The 19,009-nt window shown below is 38.8% G+C and overlaps 1 protein-coding gene across 1 annotated transcript; it reads left to right on the forward strand.

Annotated features, from left to right (window-relative positions):
* On the forward strand, window positions 1-17,294 carry TUBE1 (tubulin epsilon 1; the record flags this gene model as incomplete). Its single annotated transcript, XM_079550353.1, has 13 exons — window positions 1-216; window positions 4,447-4,687; window positions 4,761-4,834; window positions 6,289-6,341; window positions 9,611-9,668; window positions 10,685-10,800; window positions 11,823-11,944; window positions 13,186-13,373; window positions 13,991-14,166; window positions 14,915-15,055; window positions 15,523-15,663; window positions 16,467-16,641; window positions 17,136-17,294. 13 exons carry the CDS (start codon window positions 1-3, stop codon window positions 17,292-17,294), a joined length of 1,860 nt encoding a protein of 619 aa, XP_079406479.1.
* Window positions 17,295-19,009: the final 1,715 nt, after the last annotated feature.

Consider the following 19,009-nt stretch of genomic DNA (forward strand, 5'->3'; position numbering starts at 1 on the left):
ATGATCCTGCCAGCAGTTATCACGTCGGGGTCACCATTTGTCGGAAACGGCGGGAGAAAGAAACACGACCAAGGGCTTGATCAAACTTTCTCACCTTTAATCAGAAGGCACCGTTATTTATTACAGCCTATAATGAGGCTAATACATATTGCAAAAGGCGAGCTCCTGATTGGTCGGCGCACGGGTAGCCGATTCAACCGCAGCAGCATTCCTGCGGTCAGCACCCCCAGTTCTGCGTCCTGTTATTGCTTCGTGTTGGTTCCTCATAATCCTGCAAGGGCACGCTGTCCTTAATGATGATAGCTCAGCAGGCTCGTGTTTATGCCTAGTTATTTCAGTCTTATCAGCTGGGTTGTGTCAACATAACCCTTTTCTGCAAGCCAGCTTTCAGCAATGCTCTCCACAGACAGACATTCCTACAGAACGTGCCCTGAAAGACAGACTGCTGAGGAGGAACTGGGAGTGGAAAAGGAAGATGCAAACAGGAGGCAAAGGGCTGCAGATGTGAGCTGTGTGAGCCTGTGTCTTCATAGAAGGTGAATGGAAGTAAAACTGTAGGCCTTTGCAGTATGTTTTAACATCAAATACACATAAATCCCCTGCAAAACTTGGTCTCTTCTGTGATAAGCTATAAGATATCAAAGACATTTTGATATATTTTCTTTGAAGAAAGAACTACTGTTGACATCAACTTTTATAATGATTGGGCAAATTATTGGTGGAACCAACTCAAAATTTGGCCAGCTGCACAGTAGGAAAAGTAGTAAAAAGAAAAAAGCATAAAGGACACCACCACCCAGACTAAAAATGTAAAGGAACTCATCTGGAAAACACAGAAGAGACAAACGTCTCCAACAGTCTTGAAGTGATGGACAGTTGGAAGAAGCACTCCAAGAAGATACCACTCAGTACCTTCTTCACTTTCAGTAGGAAAAGGATTTCAACAGACTGAAGTGTTCTTGGCTCACTGTGGGTGAGGAACAACAAGCTCTGGATAGACTGGCACATGGACTGCTTGGCAGGTGGGATGGCATCACTGCCTCTCTGCTTGTCTTTAGAGCCCACTGTTATCAGACAATTACAGTGACGAATGAACAAAGGAAGACAGCATGACTCCAGCAACCACAGCCTTTCTTTTCACCAGTCTTGTCAGTTTGCACAAGCTTTCAGCCCCATGTGTTCTCCTGGACAAATCTCCCATTCCACTCCCTGCAACTATAAGCCAAAACACTCCAATGGCTTCTATTCTGGGAATGATGCTGAGCCCTCTCTCTTCATCACTTCAAAGCCCACTGTTCATCATTCAGAAGGAAGCAATGAGTGCCACTCTTTACCAAGCACACTGTGGGGTCCCCAAATCCAGCTGCCTTCAAATGTATTTTTCTCAGATATCAAAAATAATATGGCTACTTAACAATTTCCTGCTCCCAGCCACTACGTAGAATGCAAGTAGAAAACTTTTAGGGCTTCTGTACTGAGATCTTATTTTGGGGGTTGGAGTAAAGTTCTCAGATCAGTGAGCTGGTCTCCCAGTTGGTACCAGAGACTGTACAGTGTCAGGGCTGTGCAACTGGCACCAGGAGTAAGAAGGGAATCAGAAGTCTCTCTCTATTCACTGGCAGACAGTTGACAGATTGCCCTAATCTGTCTCAAGATGCCACAGCTTCAGCTAAACTTCCTCTGGCCCTGGTCTCCAGAATGCTATTGCTGGAGAGAAAAGGACAGCAGATTCCCAGTTTAGACAGATTTTTTACAAGGATTACTGAAATTCTTTTCAAGGTTGTCTGCAGCTGCTAAGCAGAGATAGCCAAGAATAGCATATGCTGCCCCCTAAGAGCATCACAATTTACTGAGTGCTAGCATTAACCGGAGCATTATATGTTAACTGGTACATGTACTCAGAAAAATTGTCCATCTTAGATCTACATCAACCTAAAGCTTTTTTTCTCATATCCATACCCAAGCTCTGGGAATAAACAGTATTTTTCTTAAGATATATTTGCTGCAATTAGATTTAGTTTCATTCAGTAGTTTTATATATTAAAAAAAAATAAATAAAATGATTTTTCTGATTAATCCGTCCTTTGCATATTTTATATATGGAAAACAAAAATAGAGTAAAATAGTAAATGAATAAAAAATACATTAAAATTCATAAACTACTACAATTCCTTTTACTTCTCTTTAATGCATCCCCAGCTAATCAAGCACAACAGTGGCAAATTTCCAGTGCAGGCCTCAGAGATGCAGGGTTTTTTTTCTCTGCAGAAAGAAAAAATACTATAAACCGGAGGATTCTTGCATAGGCAGGAGAAAGTAGAGAATAAATTGAGTTTCTCTCCTCCCAGCACCCTCATGGACCTTGAAATTGCCATTCCACATGCACCAAAAAAAGCTCTCTATCTGATGAATTACATCACATACACCCCTGCATTCATTTTGAAGCTTGTGGTGTTTAGGAGAGGGAGACTGCCTAAGCAAAAACCTTCCCAGAATTCAAACAGTCTTCTGTATCTACCTGAAAATTCATACTTCATCTTCAAAGATCTGAGAAAAAGCTCCAAGTTCCAACGTGCACTGTTAGGTTATTCATTTGCATTTTCAATATGAATATAAGTAACTCAATTCTGCAGAAAGGCTGTTTAAAAAAAAAAAAAAAAAAAAAAGACCTTAAGGAGATTATACTTTTCCTCTGCCACCTTCAAGTTTTTAATAACAGTGTTATTATAAAGTGAAACGTTCTGAAATTTGAAATTTGCACGGCTATGTCAGAAAGAATCGAAGTTCAAGCTGAAATACTCAACCGATTCAAAACAGAATATTTAATTAGGATCTTTGACCCCCTGTTTCTTATTTCTGAAAATCTGTAGAAATCTCCCACAGACAAAGGTTCCTATCAACCTTTCTCTATCCTCAGGGATGAAGAGTATAGACAATAGCCTGAAAACAAATATGAAAGATGAAGGTCTGACAGTAAGTCCTCAAATGCCAACAACACCAATTATATGTACATATGTGTGTGTGAACTACGTCCTGATAAAATTCTAGGAATAACATTAGTTCAGAGTCCAGTATGTTCTTCCTACAGCAGCATGTGACCCACACAGTTAAATGTCTGTTAAGATACTGAGAGCATAGCATATATATTTAAGTTATGGTACACATTTTGGATTTAAGGATTATTTGCTGATTCGCAGCGGTCCACGCAAACTCATTTCCTCTCACTGTGTGTTACTCCTACATTTTGACTCGGGTTCCAAATCTACGGCATGCAATGGGTGTTTTACAACAGTATTTACTGAGAAAAAAATAAAGGGTGAGAAACACAAAGCAGCGTAAGACAGGTGATTAATTCCCATAGACGAAAAGTCTGAGGGAACATGACCAGACTCATCCATTTACACTACCCTAACCAGGAGCTTCATCTGCAATGAAACAAGTCAGTGTGCGGCTATTTCTTTTACAATGATGAACTGCCTGTTCCATTAAACCTCTAAGTGCATGCAACAAGCCAAACCGGTAATTACACAACCACTTTCTGCCCTTGTACCCCTTTTGGAGACTAACAAGATAAACTGTGAATATGAATCTTGTGTTCTGAATCTTCTTTTCTGATTCAGAACATTTCCCAGCTGAGGGAGAAGAAACAGTGTATGTTTTTCATCGCAGTCTTAACAGTACACGGGAAGCCAAAGCGTGGAACCCCATGGTGCAGCCTCACATGATTTGTTGGGGGCTTCTAATTGATCTCTGATGGATCCTATGTCATGTCCATGAGTCAGCACTGTGGCTTCTCCAAAGTAAAGAACGATTTAGGGTATACTAAACTGGTTTGATCAGTATTCCATATCACGAAAATTGGGGCATAAAGTCAAGATTTCTATTAAGAATTTCATCCAACAAATTTTCCTTGCACACCAGAACCAGTGCATTTGGAAAAAGCCTGATTTGTTATATTTTGTGTAGCCACACCAGCTAATGAACCAGACTGCATGGAACTGCTTCAGTTCTCCCACAGGAAGCCTGGGTGCCATCTTAAGCCCACGAGAGTCCTCTGCAAGGAACTGTGGATTGCAGAGAGCACATGCTCTTCACACCATTTTGCAGCAGCCATGCTGCAGTACTGCAACAGGACATTGCTGCACTTCTTGCCTCTCACACGGAGCCCTGAAGTTGCTGCATTCAACATAGAAACCTCCTTCTAATAGTAACGCGGGCAATTATTTGCTTGAGAATCATGAAAACGAACTTGAAGATAAACCTAATTTGCAGGCTTGATGGGTATGTCATTTCTGCTTGAGCTTTTTTTTCCATTTTCCTTTTTTTTCATTTATTTTTTTTTTTCTTCACTACAGCCTCATTTAATTTGACACCACCAAGCTTAACAACATATCGGGGCAAAAAACCTATCTTAATAAACGCTTCTAGCAATAACAATAATAACAGCGAATCAGCTTCTGCGTGCTCAGAAAGGCGCCATCCCGCCCCCACCGCCGAGCAGCCCACAAAGGCAGAGTTCCCACGCAGCAGCGCCGGGCGGTGCTTAAGGCGTGCCGCTGTCAGGGCCCGCCCCCCGCCGCCGCCGTGACGGGAGGGCGGCTTCCGGGCGCCGAGTTGGAAAACGGTCGGAAGCGGAGGTGGTGGCGGTCCGCTGAGGTCGTCATGATGCAGTCGGTGGTGGTCCAGGGTAAGGGGCTGCGAAGCGCGGAGCCTTCCCGCCGCTCCCGGCCCTGCCCGAGCCTTGTCTCTCCTCTTTGCAGTGGGCCAGTGCGGGAACCAGGTGGGCTGCCGCTTCTGGGACCTGGCGTTGCGGGAACACGCGGCCGTCAACAAGGTAACGCCGCCCGAGTGGCGCCCGCTGCCTGTTACCTGCTCCGGTCTGATCGGCTTTCTCGAGGCTTTCCGCCTGAAGGAGCGCAGACTGAGTCCCTGAAGGCCTTCATTACCAGGGTTAACTCGCCACCTGGTGCCCTGGCAGTATAGCAAACAAAGCAGCCGTGCTTTGGAGGAAGTTTTTCACTCAGAGGGTGGTGACGCACTGGAACAGGTTGCCCGAGGAGGTTGTGGATGCCCCATCCCTGGAAGCATTCAAGGCCAGGCTGGATGTGGCTCTGGGCAGCCTGGTCTGGTGGTTGGTGACCCTGCACATAGCAGGGGGGTTGAAACTCGGTGATCATTGTGATCCTTTTCAATCCAGGCCATTCAATGATAAACTCATCTTTCCTACCCCATGCTCATGCATGCAGTGCCATCAGAGTCACTGTGCTGTAAAGAGGGCACGGGATTATGCTGAGTGCTTTCAACAAAAACACATCCTTCTTGGTATTATTATAGAAGTACTGCTCCTAGCAGATACCTTCAGTTAACAGAGGTGATAGTGGGCAATCCTGAACGCCTTTTGCTGAAGTAGTTGTAAAAAGGCAACAGGTGGAGTTCCTGTGTGTATTGAGAGTCTCTTAGTTTATGTGTTACAGATTTTCCAAACACTGTATCATCAGGTCTTCAGGAAAAAAAAAAAAAATGTGACTGTGTATTAAGTTGACAAATATCTTTAGCTTTATGCTGGGAAAAGTAATTTGCACGGCAGCCCTCAGCAGGGAGTTCAGAAATTACCAATGGAGCAGTCTGCTTTCACTTCTACAGAGCATGGTGGGCGTGACTGTCTCCATGTCACATCACTAAGCTGAATTAGCTAAACAGCAGCTTTGTGATTTAATAGTTTCATTGGGATCTTCAGTAAAATCTGAAATATTTAAAAATGAAGTAAAAGTATTTGTTTAATCCTCTGCTGAAAAAAAGAAAAAGAAATCCTGGTTACATCCTCCTGACAGTTTTTAATATCAACTGACGCTTGAGTGAAATTCAACAAAGCTGCAAAAGGGGTGTTCAGGTTGGAGATCAGGGAAAGGTTCTTCACCAGAGGGTGGTCAGGCACTGGCACAGACTGCGGGGCATTGGCCATGGCACTAAGCTTTCCAGAGTTCAAGAAGTGTCTGGACAATGCTCTTGAACATAGGATTTGAACTTTGGGTGGTCTTGTGTAAAGCCAGGATTTGAACTGTATGGTCTCTGATGGTCTCTTCCAACTCAGGATATTCTTGGGTTCTATGAAATTTTCTTTTTAATGCTGGCTGGAGCTATCTGGATTGGACATAGATGGTTCACCCTGTTTGGAGAGTGGGAAGTTTGGCTGGTGACCTCTAGGAATTCACTGTAACCTAAGTTATTCTGTGAAAAAGCACTGAGTACTTCTGACACACCATCTTATCTTAAATTTTCTATTTCCAGAAAGGAATTTATGATGAAGCACTGAGCAGTTTCTTTAGGAATGTAGATACAAGGTAAGTCTTCTTATCAGGAAACTGTGGATTTAACACAGCAGATTAACAATGCTAGCATATCATCTTAACCTAAATTAAAACTCCTTTTTTTCAAACCAGATGTAGTTTGCATTAGAAAAAGGTTTTGCTTTTTTGTCTTCTCAAGGCACTACCTTTTCATTATATTTATTGCAGTAGTTAAATGTGTTGTAGGTGTTTTGCTTTCCTTTCCTTACATTGGAAAAAATGGATAGTCAAGATCTTTTGCTCAGGATGAGACTGCAAGCTGTCTGAATACTAACTTAGCAGCATTCACTGAAGACTTGTAAATGGCATTATTTATAAGGTGGTCAGAAACGGCTGTGTCAATTTTTAAATCTATTTTATCTGACTTTTATCTGTAATGTGCTGCACAGATCGGTGGCTGTGATTTAAGTTGCCCAGTTCATACCTTAGGAGCATTTCATTGTATGTCTGTCCAGTTACAAAAGCTCTTCCAGTTTGCTGATAAGAATGGAACAATTGGACACCTAGGTATTATTGTTACATTCCAATTAGAAAAAAGGCATTAGACCAGCCTTTGTTTCCTTCCATTACACAGCGGAAGCACAGCATGCCATTTTAACTAACATGGCATTGAAGTAGTGTTTTATCTCAATTCTTTTCTTAGAAGAGTATTTGCTTAGAAATTTTCTTAGAATTTTTTTTTTTTTTAATCCAGAAGATCTAGTTGTAAGCAATGTCTGTGTTTTTATATGTGCCAGATGGAACCACTGAACTTTCAACAGGTTGAGTGCAATTTCTCTGTAAGGAAGAAGGATTTACCTTGTTGAGCCCTGTAGAAGTCTCAAGCAAGGTTCCCCTGTGAGATTTCATCTTTTGTGATGATTCCCATGTAAAAGGAACACTTCCTGCTTTTGACTGTAGTATTAACTACAACTTAAGGAAAAAGAAATTCAAACTCTGTGGCAAATAGCAATGTTTTGGTCTTCTATTGTGAGTTTTGATTTAGTTTTATCAAAAAGAAATATTTCACTTCCCATGTCACTGCAGTCTTAAAACCCTGGGTTAGAAAAATGACAAATTTCAGTTTTCTATGCTATGTTGTACCACTTCTCTGAGTAATTAATCTAGGTGGATTATCATGTAAGGAAAGTCTGTAAAAACACTGGCAGATCTAGACAGACTCGCTCTTTTTTTACTGATTAAGTGGTGTAGGATTGGAAGTGGCTTTATGTAAATTCTCTGATTTGTGACTTGTCTACAGAGCATTTTACACTAGTACTGAAATAATGAGGGATCTGAACATCTGCACTCTTAACTCTGCTGTCGACTGCAGTAGGAAGATGCTTTGGTTGCCAGTGAACTGCACAATGGAAAGAAAGTTTTATTTGTTTATTTTTCAAGTAAAAAATGTGTTTTCATCTGGGATGGAATTACTGCCTGAAATCACTTATTTTCACACTTCAGTCACTATGTTACAAATTCTTTTGCCCTTCCTTTTCCTTTCCCAGGGAATACAAATCACAGCTGGCAACTGAAGCTATTGGCATACGTTGTGGAGGGATGTGGTTTTTGAGTTTAAAAGCTTTTTGGTTCAGTCTGCAAAAATTCATCGACATGATGATTGCTCATCTCGTGCTTCAAGAACATACACCTCCTACAGTAGAAGCTGCTGCTGGTATTCATTTTCTAGAAACCAGATGTCAGAGTATTCAGCAAAGAGAACAGCCTGCTGTATTCATGTCAGCAATGGCAAGAAGATTGGCTGTATAAGATGGCTGTATAACAATAGCTATTAGAAGCATCTTAGATCAGGCAAAATAATTACCCAGATGTATAGTGAACGTATGAGATAACAACGTGTGCTAATGGGCTGATTGTATAACACAGTTTTCATGTTTGAGTGTTCTAGTGGTAAATTGAGGCACCCAAACATTATTAAATATAGAAGATGATGTCTTACTCCAAAGATCTTGCTGACTGAATAAAATACACATGAACTAGTGTTTATAGGATGAACTCAATAAAAAAATGTATGGCTTTATATGCAGAAAAGATGTCTTAGATAATCCAGGGAGACTGTAAGGAATGCAGGGATTTTTGTGAGCAGCTGAATGCGAGTGATTGAAAGTACAGGCGGTCATGAAAGACCACAAAGACTGGTAAGAGAGAGATAAAGGTGGGCTTTTCTTGCTTTTGTTTATTTTCTCTCCAGGTTTTGTTAGTCCCTGAAGAGAAATAGAATTTACTCTGATTGTGGACTCGTACATTGAAACGCATAGGCTGGAGTAATCAGTGTGAGTCCTGTAGGCTTCTGTGAGCCGCTCAGCTAAGGAGAAGTGTTTGGAAAACTGCTTTGGGTGAGAGCATAGGAGCTCCCTGGGGAATCCCTTGCAGGCCCATCCTCCCTTTTTTCACTTGTTTGTGATGGGAATGAGCACAGTCAAAACATTTAGTGCTTTCCACTGTTGTTTTAGAATGTTATTGCTATTGAGTGTAGAACACGATAAGACGTACTTTGATTTGTTTAAACCTAAGGCTGATGGCCCCCTAAACTAGGTGGATTGAACCATCTTCTAGTATCCTTTTTCTTTTCTGTTTCGTGTTTGTTGTTTTTTTGTTTGTTTGTTTTACAGCCTTGAATGCAGTTGGACCAGAATAGACTATCTCATCGTTTGAGTGCAAAGCACCAGCATTCATTATGGGGAAGAAATATGATTTTATGCAATGCACAGCCCTGTGGGCTGATTCAGTGCAACCAATCCTGGAAAAAAGACTGATAAAGCCTGTGTCAACACAGCGTGGTTTCTGAGTTAGTAAATCTTAGTGGCAAAATAAGCCAAGCACAGTTCTGTCCTAGTGCAATTGTACTGCTTTCAAGCCTGGAGCAGTAGAACAGTGCTGTTCTTCCCCCATTGAAAGTGTAGCAGTGTTATCTGGTGCAGTGTGTTCTGCTATGTGATGTAATGTACCACATGCTAGGAAAAAGGTTGTTGCTTTCAGTTTTGGCAGTGCTTGTAGAATTAGAGCAGAGGCTCTATGGGAGAGGAAACTTTCTGTGCTTTCCTTTTTCATTCTCCTGAAGTACTGCTTAGGATATTTCTCATTGAGATTGTATTCTGTAACTGTGTTCTTTGGGGAAAATATGAGGCATGTTGTAGCAGGGTACATTTCAAGGTGTTTGTTACTCTGAACAATAAAAAATTAAGGAGGGAATTATATTCCAATATATATTGCCTTATTTTCTGTTACAGTTCTAAACTTGAAATGTTGTTTTTGTTTTTCAGAAGTGCTGGTAATGGTCCTGATATTTACAAAGGAAAAATTTGTTCTTTAAAAGCACGAGTAAGGCAATTTATGAAGACTATTATTTTTACACCACTTATTTATGTCTGATTGCATAGGGATTTTCCTAATACTTTGTATGTTTTTAAGTATTTTGAATAGCAAAATTTCTAATAGTAACTTTATGGTTTGGGGGAGTTCTGCTTGTTTTTTAAAGTACAATTTTAATGAAACAATTGCAGGTAGTATCACGGAATCACAGAATCACCTGGGTTGGAAGGGACCTCAAGGATCATGTAGTTCCAACCCCCCTGCCTAGCAGAGCCACCAAACATACACATACACATTTAGACCAGGTTGCCCAGGACCCCGTCCAACCTGGCCTTGAACACGTCCAAGGACGGGGCATCCACAACCTCCCTGGGCAGCCCGTTCCAGGGCCTAACCACTCTCCTCGTAAAGAACTTCCCCCTAACATCCAACCTAAATCTTCCCTCCTTCAACTTGGATCCGTTTCCCCTAGTCCTGCTATTGTCAGCCCTTTTGAAGAGTTTACTCCCCTCCTGGGTGTAGGTTCCCTTCAGGTATTGATAGGCTGCAATGAGGTCACCCCGCAGCCTTCTCTTCTCCAGGCTGAACAAGCCCAACTCCCTCAGCCTGTCCTCATAGGAGAGGTGCTCCAGCCCCCTGATCATCTTAGTCTCAGGTCCCTCTGAAAGTACCAATTATTTATTTAAAAAACAAAACGAAACTAAGAGATGTGGGTTTTCTGAGCCACTTAAAGTGATTAAGAAGGAACAAAACCTGAAATGCACCTGTTTTAATTCCTTTGCTCCCAAGTATTTGAGAAAAGTATTTTTACAATGTTAACAGTTGCAGTATCTGAAATGCTGTGCTATTTATGGATTAGCTAACAAAGCAGTCAGGGTGAACTTGACAAGTTGGTTAGCAGCAACTCTCTGAAGCACAACAGTAACAACGTACCTTTACTATTGTAGATGTTTTTCCTTATTTTGTAATTATTTCAAAGATCAGCTTGCTTACTGACTGAATTTCAATGCTTTTCTTTCTTGCAGGCACTGCTGATTGACATGGAGGAGGGTGTGGTGAATGAAATTCTGCAGGGACCGTTGAGAGATGTTTTTGATAGTAAGCAGCTTATCACAGATGTTTCTGGTTCAGGAAACAACTGGTGAGATCCTCTTCAGAGCAACTAATTGGATAGCTTTTGAAAAGGGGAATGATAACGGTAGCATTCTGGTTCATTCTGCTGCAGCATATTACCAGTGAACTTTGGAGTCACTGGCACCTGGAGGAGGGCTTTGAAAACCATTTCTCAGAAAGATAATTCTGCTGATAAATCATTTTGTCTGCTTTTTTTTTTTTTTTTTTTTTTTTTTTTTTTTTTTTTTTTGCTGCTTCTTGATTACTTTTTACAGAAGAACAGGTTTTATATTTTTGTTTCTTTGGAATTCAGCTGCTTCCATTTCTCTGTCAGAGCCATAATCTAGTTTGGGACTGTGCACCTACCATGGAAATAAGATGTTCAGATTTCTAAGCATCCTGGTTGTTGGCATAGTGCAGATAAATTACATTATCAAAAAGAGAAATTCAGAAGAAGATTCATTAACATAATAAATTTCACATTTTCACTGATATGCTAATGTACCTCTGGTAATATTCAGTCCAGCACAGGCTGAGAATCAAATTATTTACAAATATACTGAAGGTATATTGGGAATAGGCTCACCACCTAACAGCAGGCAAGTGTGATGAGAATGGTCTGTTTGGTTTCTTTGTCACTGGTAGCAAATAACTCACCTAGAACTCAAATGAAGATCAGATCACTATTATACAAGGATGTCCTCACTGATGACAGATGTAACTTTCAGATCATAGTTAAAATTTGATCATTCAGCATGGATATTTATTTTCTTACTATGTAAAACGGTAATGCAGGATCAAAAGCTGTGAACTGATTGCTACTTGCATTCTCAAATTTAAAACCACATCTCAACTCCCATGTTTCTGTGATGTAGTCAAGTTTTGCAGCTAACAAGTTGGGGGTTACATCCAGCTCTGGACTCTGAATTATTAAGCAATACTATACAAAACATCAAAGAGAGGGAGTTAAATAAAATGAAAACTGGAAGATTGGTTGTTGGAGTGTTTTATTTTGTTTTTCTGTTTTTAAAGTACTTTTCTTATCCTCAGGGCTGTAGGTTACAAGGTGTATGGCTGCCAGTACCGGGAGAACATCGTGGAAAAGCTGAGGAAAACTGCAGAACATTGTGACTGTCTGCAGTGTTTTTTTATAATTCATTCTATGGGAGGTGGTAAGTATTTCTTTCTTTGTTAGTATGGTTGCATCTGCCACAGGTAAATAAAAATGAAAGCCTAAGTCTTGAAACAAAAATTGCTGTAATCATCTAATTATGAAGAATATGAAATAACACAGTCCCTGAGGAGCCCTAATCATGAACTTTTACTTTACTAAGTGCTACCTAGAAGTACAGCTTAAATCTTAGAGACAAGAAAGGACAGGGGATGGATCAAGATAGGTGGCAAATACAAGAAAAAGCTGAGTAATACTGATCAGAAGGGGTAGTTGCCTCAAAACAGTGACATCATTGTAGTGATCAAGTTTTTAATTGTGGGGAAGTGTTTTCAGAAAGGTTTTGTAGACTTCTGATGTTGCTTAGCTTCTGTTCTACTTTAGTTTTGTTGTTTGTTTTTGTTTGTTTTTTTACATTTCCTTCCACACAATTCTTTTTGCATTCACTCCACCTATTTTGTTAATAAATCTGAAGGGAGAATCAGTCACATCCTTTCTGTATTGCCACTGAGCAATCCTCTCCCAGAAATTTGAGGGTAGCAGGTATTATAAACAGCTATGATATGGAAATAGACTCTGAAAATAGCTCTAAATATGGTGCAAGAGTTTTATCAAAGGCCTTTTTTATGGTCATTTGCTTAATTTGAGAAGGAATTTCCATTATTACAGAAAATAGCTGTGTTGTTCATTGTCTGCTGCTGAAAATGTTAACTGTATGTGACGGGGAAAAAAAAAAAAAGCAACCTAATTCTCTGATTTGAACTTAATGCTATGAGGAAAAAAGTATTTCTACTGGGGCAAAGGGGTTATTGTTTTAACTGTTTTAACTGGAGAACAAGAGAGTTTTGTAAAGAAATCCTCAGAAAAAGTAAATTTAAATAATTTGGATTGGCTCAATATTTTTTTAAACAAATATTTCAAGATTCAAATTAAAGATTTTAAAATGCTAGGAAAGAGCAGAGAAATTCCGGTGACATATTAGGACTCGTTGAGCAGATGCTTAAAACTATTCACTTCATCCTGTCTAATAAAATATGAGAACTATCATTTAGTTATTTACTTGTCTTTGAAAAAGCTTGCTTCTTTCTTTCATTCAGATAGCTCCTGCTGCCTTCAAAATGCTGGAATATACATAAAATTAAAAACTAGTATGTTTCCAACATATGAGACTTAATGCTTGTAAGAACTTGGAGGATTTCTTTAATCTTCTTTCATTCCATCGTCGTTCCTACTTATTTTTAGGGACAGGATCTGGTCTTGGAACTTTTGTACTGAATTTGCTTGAGGATGAATTCCCAGAAGTGTATAGATTTGTTACTTCAGTTTATCCCTCCGGTGAAGATGATGTTATTACTTCTCCATATAACAGTGTTCTGGCTATGAAGGAGCTTAATGAACATGCAGACTGTGTGCTACCAATAGAGAATGAAGTAAGAAATTACATACTATTTCTGTCCTTTTCTTTCTTATTAGATTGCTTTGATTTGAATGCCAAGTCTTAAAAAGAGAGTCTTTGTTTATTTAATCATAATTGAGCTCCTCGGTAACTTGCAGACTTTTGAAGTGAAATCACTTAAAAGATGCTCTATACTTTGTTTCCATGTGCAAAGTAGTCTGGAGTGGTTTTTCTTTTTGTGTCTTATTCAAAGGTAAAAAGTGAGATGCTCTTGTTTACTGAGGCTGAGCCTCAAATCTTTTAGCATCGTTTTGTGTGTAGTATTGTTTAAGTGCTTACAAGAGGAATGGCTAATGATTTCAAATTCAAACTGACTTCAATTTGAAGTCAGAGTTCTGAGTCAAACTATCTGTGTTTGTGACAAGGAAGGAAAGGATGTTCAGGAACACTTCAGCCAGTTGGAACTGGTCAAAAGTTGAACATGTTTGAATCAAAGTCGTAATGTTTGAACTGTCATTACCATATCTTAGTTTTTTTCTTTAAGATTAACTGAAGTGGAAAAATAGGGGTATGGAATTTGGGTGTTCTGGGGATGAGGTTTGTATGCTTTCTGTTATTTTTTTTTGTCCGTGTTTCTTTTTCCTTTCAAAGTCTCTGTTTGATATAGTTACTAAAATTCATCAGATGGTCAGTTCTGGGAAGGTGGGGTCAACTGTGAAGCCAAACAGCTTGGTAACATCAAGTGCAGGTACTACAAAAACTGTGCAGGAGAAGCCATTTGATGCAATGAACAACATTGTAGCCAACTTGCTGCTGAACCTGACAAGGTAAAGTCACAGATCACTCCTCTGTAATATACAAGTAATATTGCTAGAGGCAGTGTGTGCTGCAAATATGTGTGCCTGCATCAACTCAGTATTGTTTTCTATTTGATATTAGTCTTGTTAAGAATTAGTTCTTAAAGTTCTTAAAGAAAATCTGAAGTGTTTGAAACTATTCGTATTGCAGTGGTGTTGCTGTAGCTGTGATAGTCTTAGAACTGAAGTAGGAGAAGGTTTTGGGGCAGGATATTGTCTTCCATTAGTGCCTAATAGTGCCCAAGGAAGTTAGAATTTCTAGGCCAATGTTATTATTTTATAAATACCATTTGACAGTTGTTCCTAAACTGTCTATTGCTGTAAGGAATTCTTGCTGAAAAAGCATTTTTAAAGCAGTGGTCTGAACAGCTTTTCAGGGCTGCTAAGTCATACGTTATGTACTATCCTATTTATTTAAATTGGTATCAACCAGTTATGTCTGCACATTAAAGAAGAATGCTAAGAACTACAATCAGGAACATTAAGGTCTCATTTTTGATCATTAGTTGTTCTACAATGAAAGGTGTAAAGAAATAAGAATAGCAGTGTTACTGCCAAATGTGGAAGTTTAATAATTATAGATAACTGTTTTATCTATAGATATTGTTTTACTGTTTTATTGCAGGGAACAGTTGAAGTGTATATTTAATGAATGTTTACATCATAAAAGTGACTTTCTTAGTTTATAACTATTTTGTAACATCTGTTAACTTTTCAGCTCTGCTAGGTTCGAAGGTTCCCTTAACATGGATCTTAATGAAATCAGTATGAATTTGGTTCCATTTCCTCGGCTTCATTACTTGGTTTCAAGTTTGACTCCTCTGTATACGCTGGCTGATGTTAATATACCCTCTAGAAGGTAAGAAGAAAACTTTGTTGTGGAGACTTTACAGTGAAGCTTAATTTCTTAATTTCATCCATAGTTTCCATTTAATTAAAAAAAAAAAAAAAAAAAAAAAAAGAATTCTATAGCAAAACTAAGGGCAGAAGTCCAAAAGGATTTTAAAGCCTGCCACACTGGAAAATTCATCCTACTCATTTGGAGAACACTGTTTGTCCCTGTTCTCATTAATGGTTGAGCCAGCAGACTTAAAATGCTTTTACTATGTCTATTGTGAAACAATTCTTGCTGGAGCCACGTATTTCTAGATATTAAATAGAACCCACACCATTAAGTTATTTTGATTTTGCTGTCCTTATGTGGTCTGAGATTAAATGTACCTTTATTTCCAAGATTTCAGGAAATTTGAAACCCTGAAGGGTGGGTATTTTGAACTTCTGTAGCCTGCTTTAATAGAGTAGATAACTGTTTTTATCTTCACCTAGGTTGGATCAAATGTTTTCAGATGCTTTTAGTAGAGATCATCAATTAATTCAAGCAGATCCAAAGCATAGCCTCTACCTTGCTTGTGCTCTTCTTGTTCGAGGGAATGTGCAGATCTCAGACCTTCGCAGAAACATTGAAAGGTTTGTAATAGCACACATATAACACACACATATAACAATAACAAATCGTGTTATTTTTCATATAAATATTTTTCAGTTGTCCAGGGAATTCTCAGTTTTTCATCTGAGGAATTTCAGTACCAATTAAGTACTTTTTGTAATGTAAAGTAATTGAAGAAAGATAGAAAGAAAGAAAATGTAAATAGCTTTCTTAACAAGTTAGCGTAAGTTGTGGCATTCTTTGATTTCCAAATAAAGGGAGCTGACTAGGTGTGCCTGTTCTCCTCCCCTCCATTCTTAATAATTTAAAAAGATGAAGGCTTCCAGAGGTCTCCTGCTGCTATGGGATTTTGAAGGAATAGGCTCTCTGCTGTAGTTCACACTCAGTTTCTACCTTTTACACTATTGTGACCTGTAGTTGCAACAGGAGAGGTGCAGCAGAGTGCAGAATGGAGGCAGATGGGTGCATAAGGAAAAGTTCTGAGCATCAAAATAATTTTACCTATATCAGGTAGACTCATCCCCACACATTTACCTCTCTCATAAATCTATGTGTTTGCAGTTGCTTTTATAGACATACATGCTTGTAACTTTACTTTTCAAACCCTGATATGTTAAATTAACAAAATTGGTGTTTACTGTGTGAATTTCAAATACGTGCTGTTTCAGTCTGGGATCTAAAATGCCTTATTCAAAATGCTAATTCTGACTGGTTTACTTAGTTGTGAAAGCTTCAGAATTAACCTTTGCTAACTGTTGGCAAAGGAAACTTTGGCTTTGTTCTCTTTATATTCCATAAGTAACTGTACTCTTTCTTATCACAGGTTGAAGCCTTCTCTGCACTTTGTATCATGGAATCAGGAGGGCTGGAAAACTAGTTTGTGTTCTGTACCTCCTGTGGGCCATACCCATTCCCTTCTAGCTTTAGCAAACAACACCTGTGTGAAACCAACTTTTATGGAACTCAAAGACAGATTCATGAAGCTCTACAAGAAAAAGGTATGGCTCTGTCATAAGTATATCATCCACAGCCACCAATCATAGCATCTTGGATTACAGGGAAACAAATCTTAGAATCATAGAGGGACTGCTTAAAAGTAATATTCCAAGATTTTTAACTGTGATATCTATCAAGGAATCATTCTAACATCTGCTGCTTAAAAAGAACAAATCCCTTATTAACCCATACCCTACTAGGGGATATATTTACTTCTTCAGCCATGAGCCAGTACCCAGTGGATGTGCCTACCAGTTTGTTGAGGTCTACCAAAGACAAAATATGAACAGATTAATATGTAAGAAATCCGTAATACCGACTGTGATTCCACAGATTGTTACTGAAGTTGTTAATTATGTAAGCAGGGGTTGTCAAGGCATGTCTTCAAATCTGCTTTATACAGTTCTTCAGTGCAGACCAAATAATACTTAGTGAGGCAAATAGATTACGTTATATGCCAGTAAAGGGAGTAACACTGAATTCATTATTCTCATAGGCTCATCTTCACCATTATCTGCAAATAGACGGGATGGAGCAAGGCTGTTTTTCTGAAGCCATATCATCCTTGTCTGACCTAATAGAAGAGTATAACGAACTGGATGCCACAAAAGGTGGGTTTACAACAGCCCCATCAAGACTGAAGATAGCTGTGTAAAGAAGAACTTTGATTTAAAAAAAAAAAAAAAAAAAAATCCCCAAGCATCCAACCACTTCAGTTAACCCAAATGAATTGCAGAGCGCCTACCTATTGTCATTCTAAAGCGAGGCTGGGATAACTGCTTCCTCAGCTCTCTGAAGTGTCACATGAAGTGACAGGCCCAGCCTGTAGGAAAGGTTTGAAGGCACCTAATTATGGCAACTATCAGTAACGTTCTTCCAAACTGTAGAGTAAATTGACATGCCATATGCTGCAAAGAGAAGAAAGAGAAGTACTAGCAGCTAAAAGGTAATGCTTTTCCCAGACTTTGAGCTTACAGTGAACTGAAAGCAAGCTTTGGTTCGAAGAAGGATTGCTATTGCTAGCTTTTTTCTTTAGTTGTTTTTAAAAAGCAACGAAGAGAAGAAAAACTGCATACTCTTCCAAGATGAAAGCAATCCTCTAATGGAACTTGTTTCTGAAAATTTGCAGACAAGCAGTCATTTTGGAATGCTCTAAGCTATGTTCATAGTTTAAAATTTTTTGACTTCATTGTTGTACCTAGCTGTGTTAGAGTATTCTGAGCTGATAGTAAAGTTGATGGTTTCAGGGGGGATTTACCAAAATGCATTTTCTTTTACTTTTTATATTTGGAGCATTAATTAACATGTTATTTTAATGATTCATGTTTATAAATGGTGAATTGCACTTGATAATGAGATGATATAGCATACCTCTGAGTGAAAAACACACAGTAAAGACTGTTAGGTAAACAAAGTTTGTATGTTTAAAGAATGCAAGTAAAATAGATGTTTTACTATTTATAATTACCAAGGTCGGTAGATTTCTATGTTACATTATATTAAGAATTTTTGCAGAATGTACAGCTATTTCCTGTTTACTTTCCAACCTTGACTTCTTCAGAACGCAAGGACTGGTGAACTGTTACAAATCAGAGTGGGCCAATGCAATGATCTAAACCTTGAAAACCTCTTAGCAGAGTTTGAATGGGTGTATAAGTAGGCACAATTTTCAGTGTATGAGTCCAGAAATCATCAATAAAACCTTGTAATAACACTTTTTTGGGGTTTCTTTAAGCATTCCAAATACGCATTTCCTTCAAATTTTGCAGTTCTCTTATCTGTAGCTGTCTTATGTCTTCCTTTACCAAGGACATTGTTTATATTCACAGCAGTAGAGAGATTATCTGCTGTAAAGAGTATTTGGGTCTTGCAATTAATTTATCCTGTTTACAACAGCATTCATGTGTTTTGCCTTTGTTTTGAGTTTGAAGATACATGGTAGAAGATGTTAGTTTGAGAATCAAGAATAATAGATGATGTTACAGGGTCGGTTTTGTTTTGTTTTTTTTTGTTTGTTTGCTTTTGTATAGATTAGTCAGAGCATCTGTGAATCTAAATGTATTTGTCTTGTTGGACAAGGTGTTATGGTAGGTTACCAAGCAGTCTCACTGTGCTTTCTTGAATTACAAAGAGTTCTCCTTTTGACTGTAGTGTTACACACACAATTCTTGAGAATGTATTTCCATATACTGCAACAGTTAAGTTTAAAAGGATACCTTCTTACGTGGATTTTTCAAATGTGTTTTTTTAAATGAATATTTACGTTTATAGTTTGACTACAAACATTGCTGGGGTGACAGATAATGCTGATTCTTCAGGATGTGAATGTGCTTGTCACCCTTGCAGCACGTTACAGTCAGTGGTGTTAAT

The sequence above is a fragment of the Tetrao urogallus genome, assembly GCF_951394365.1.
Source record: "Tetrao urogallus genome assembly, chromosome: 2".
Classification (NCBI taxonomy): Eukaryota; Metazoa; Chordata; class Aves; order Galliformes; family Phasianidae; genus Tetrao; species Tetrao urogallus.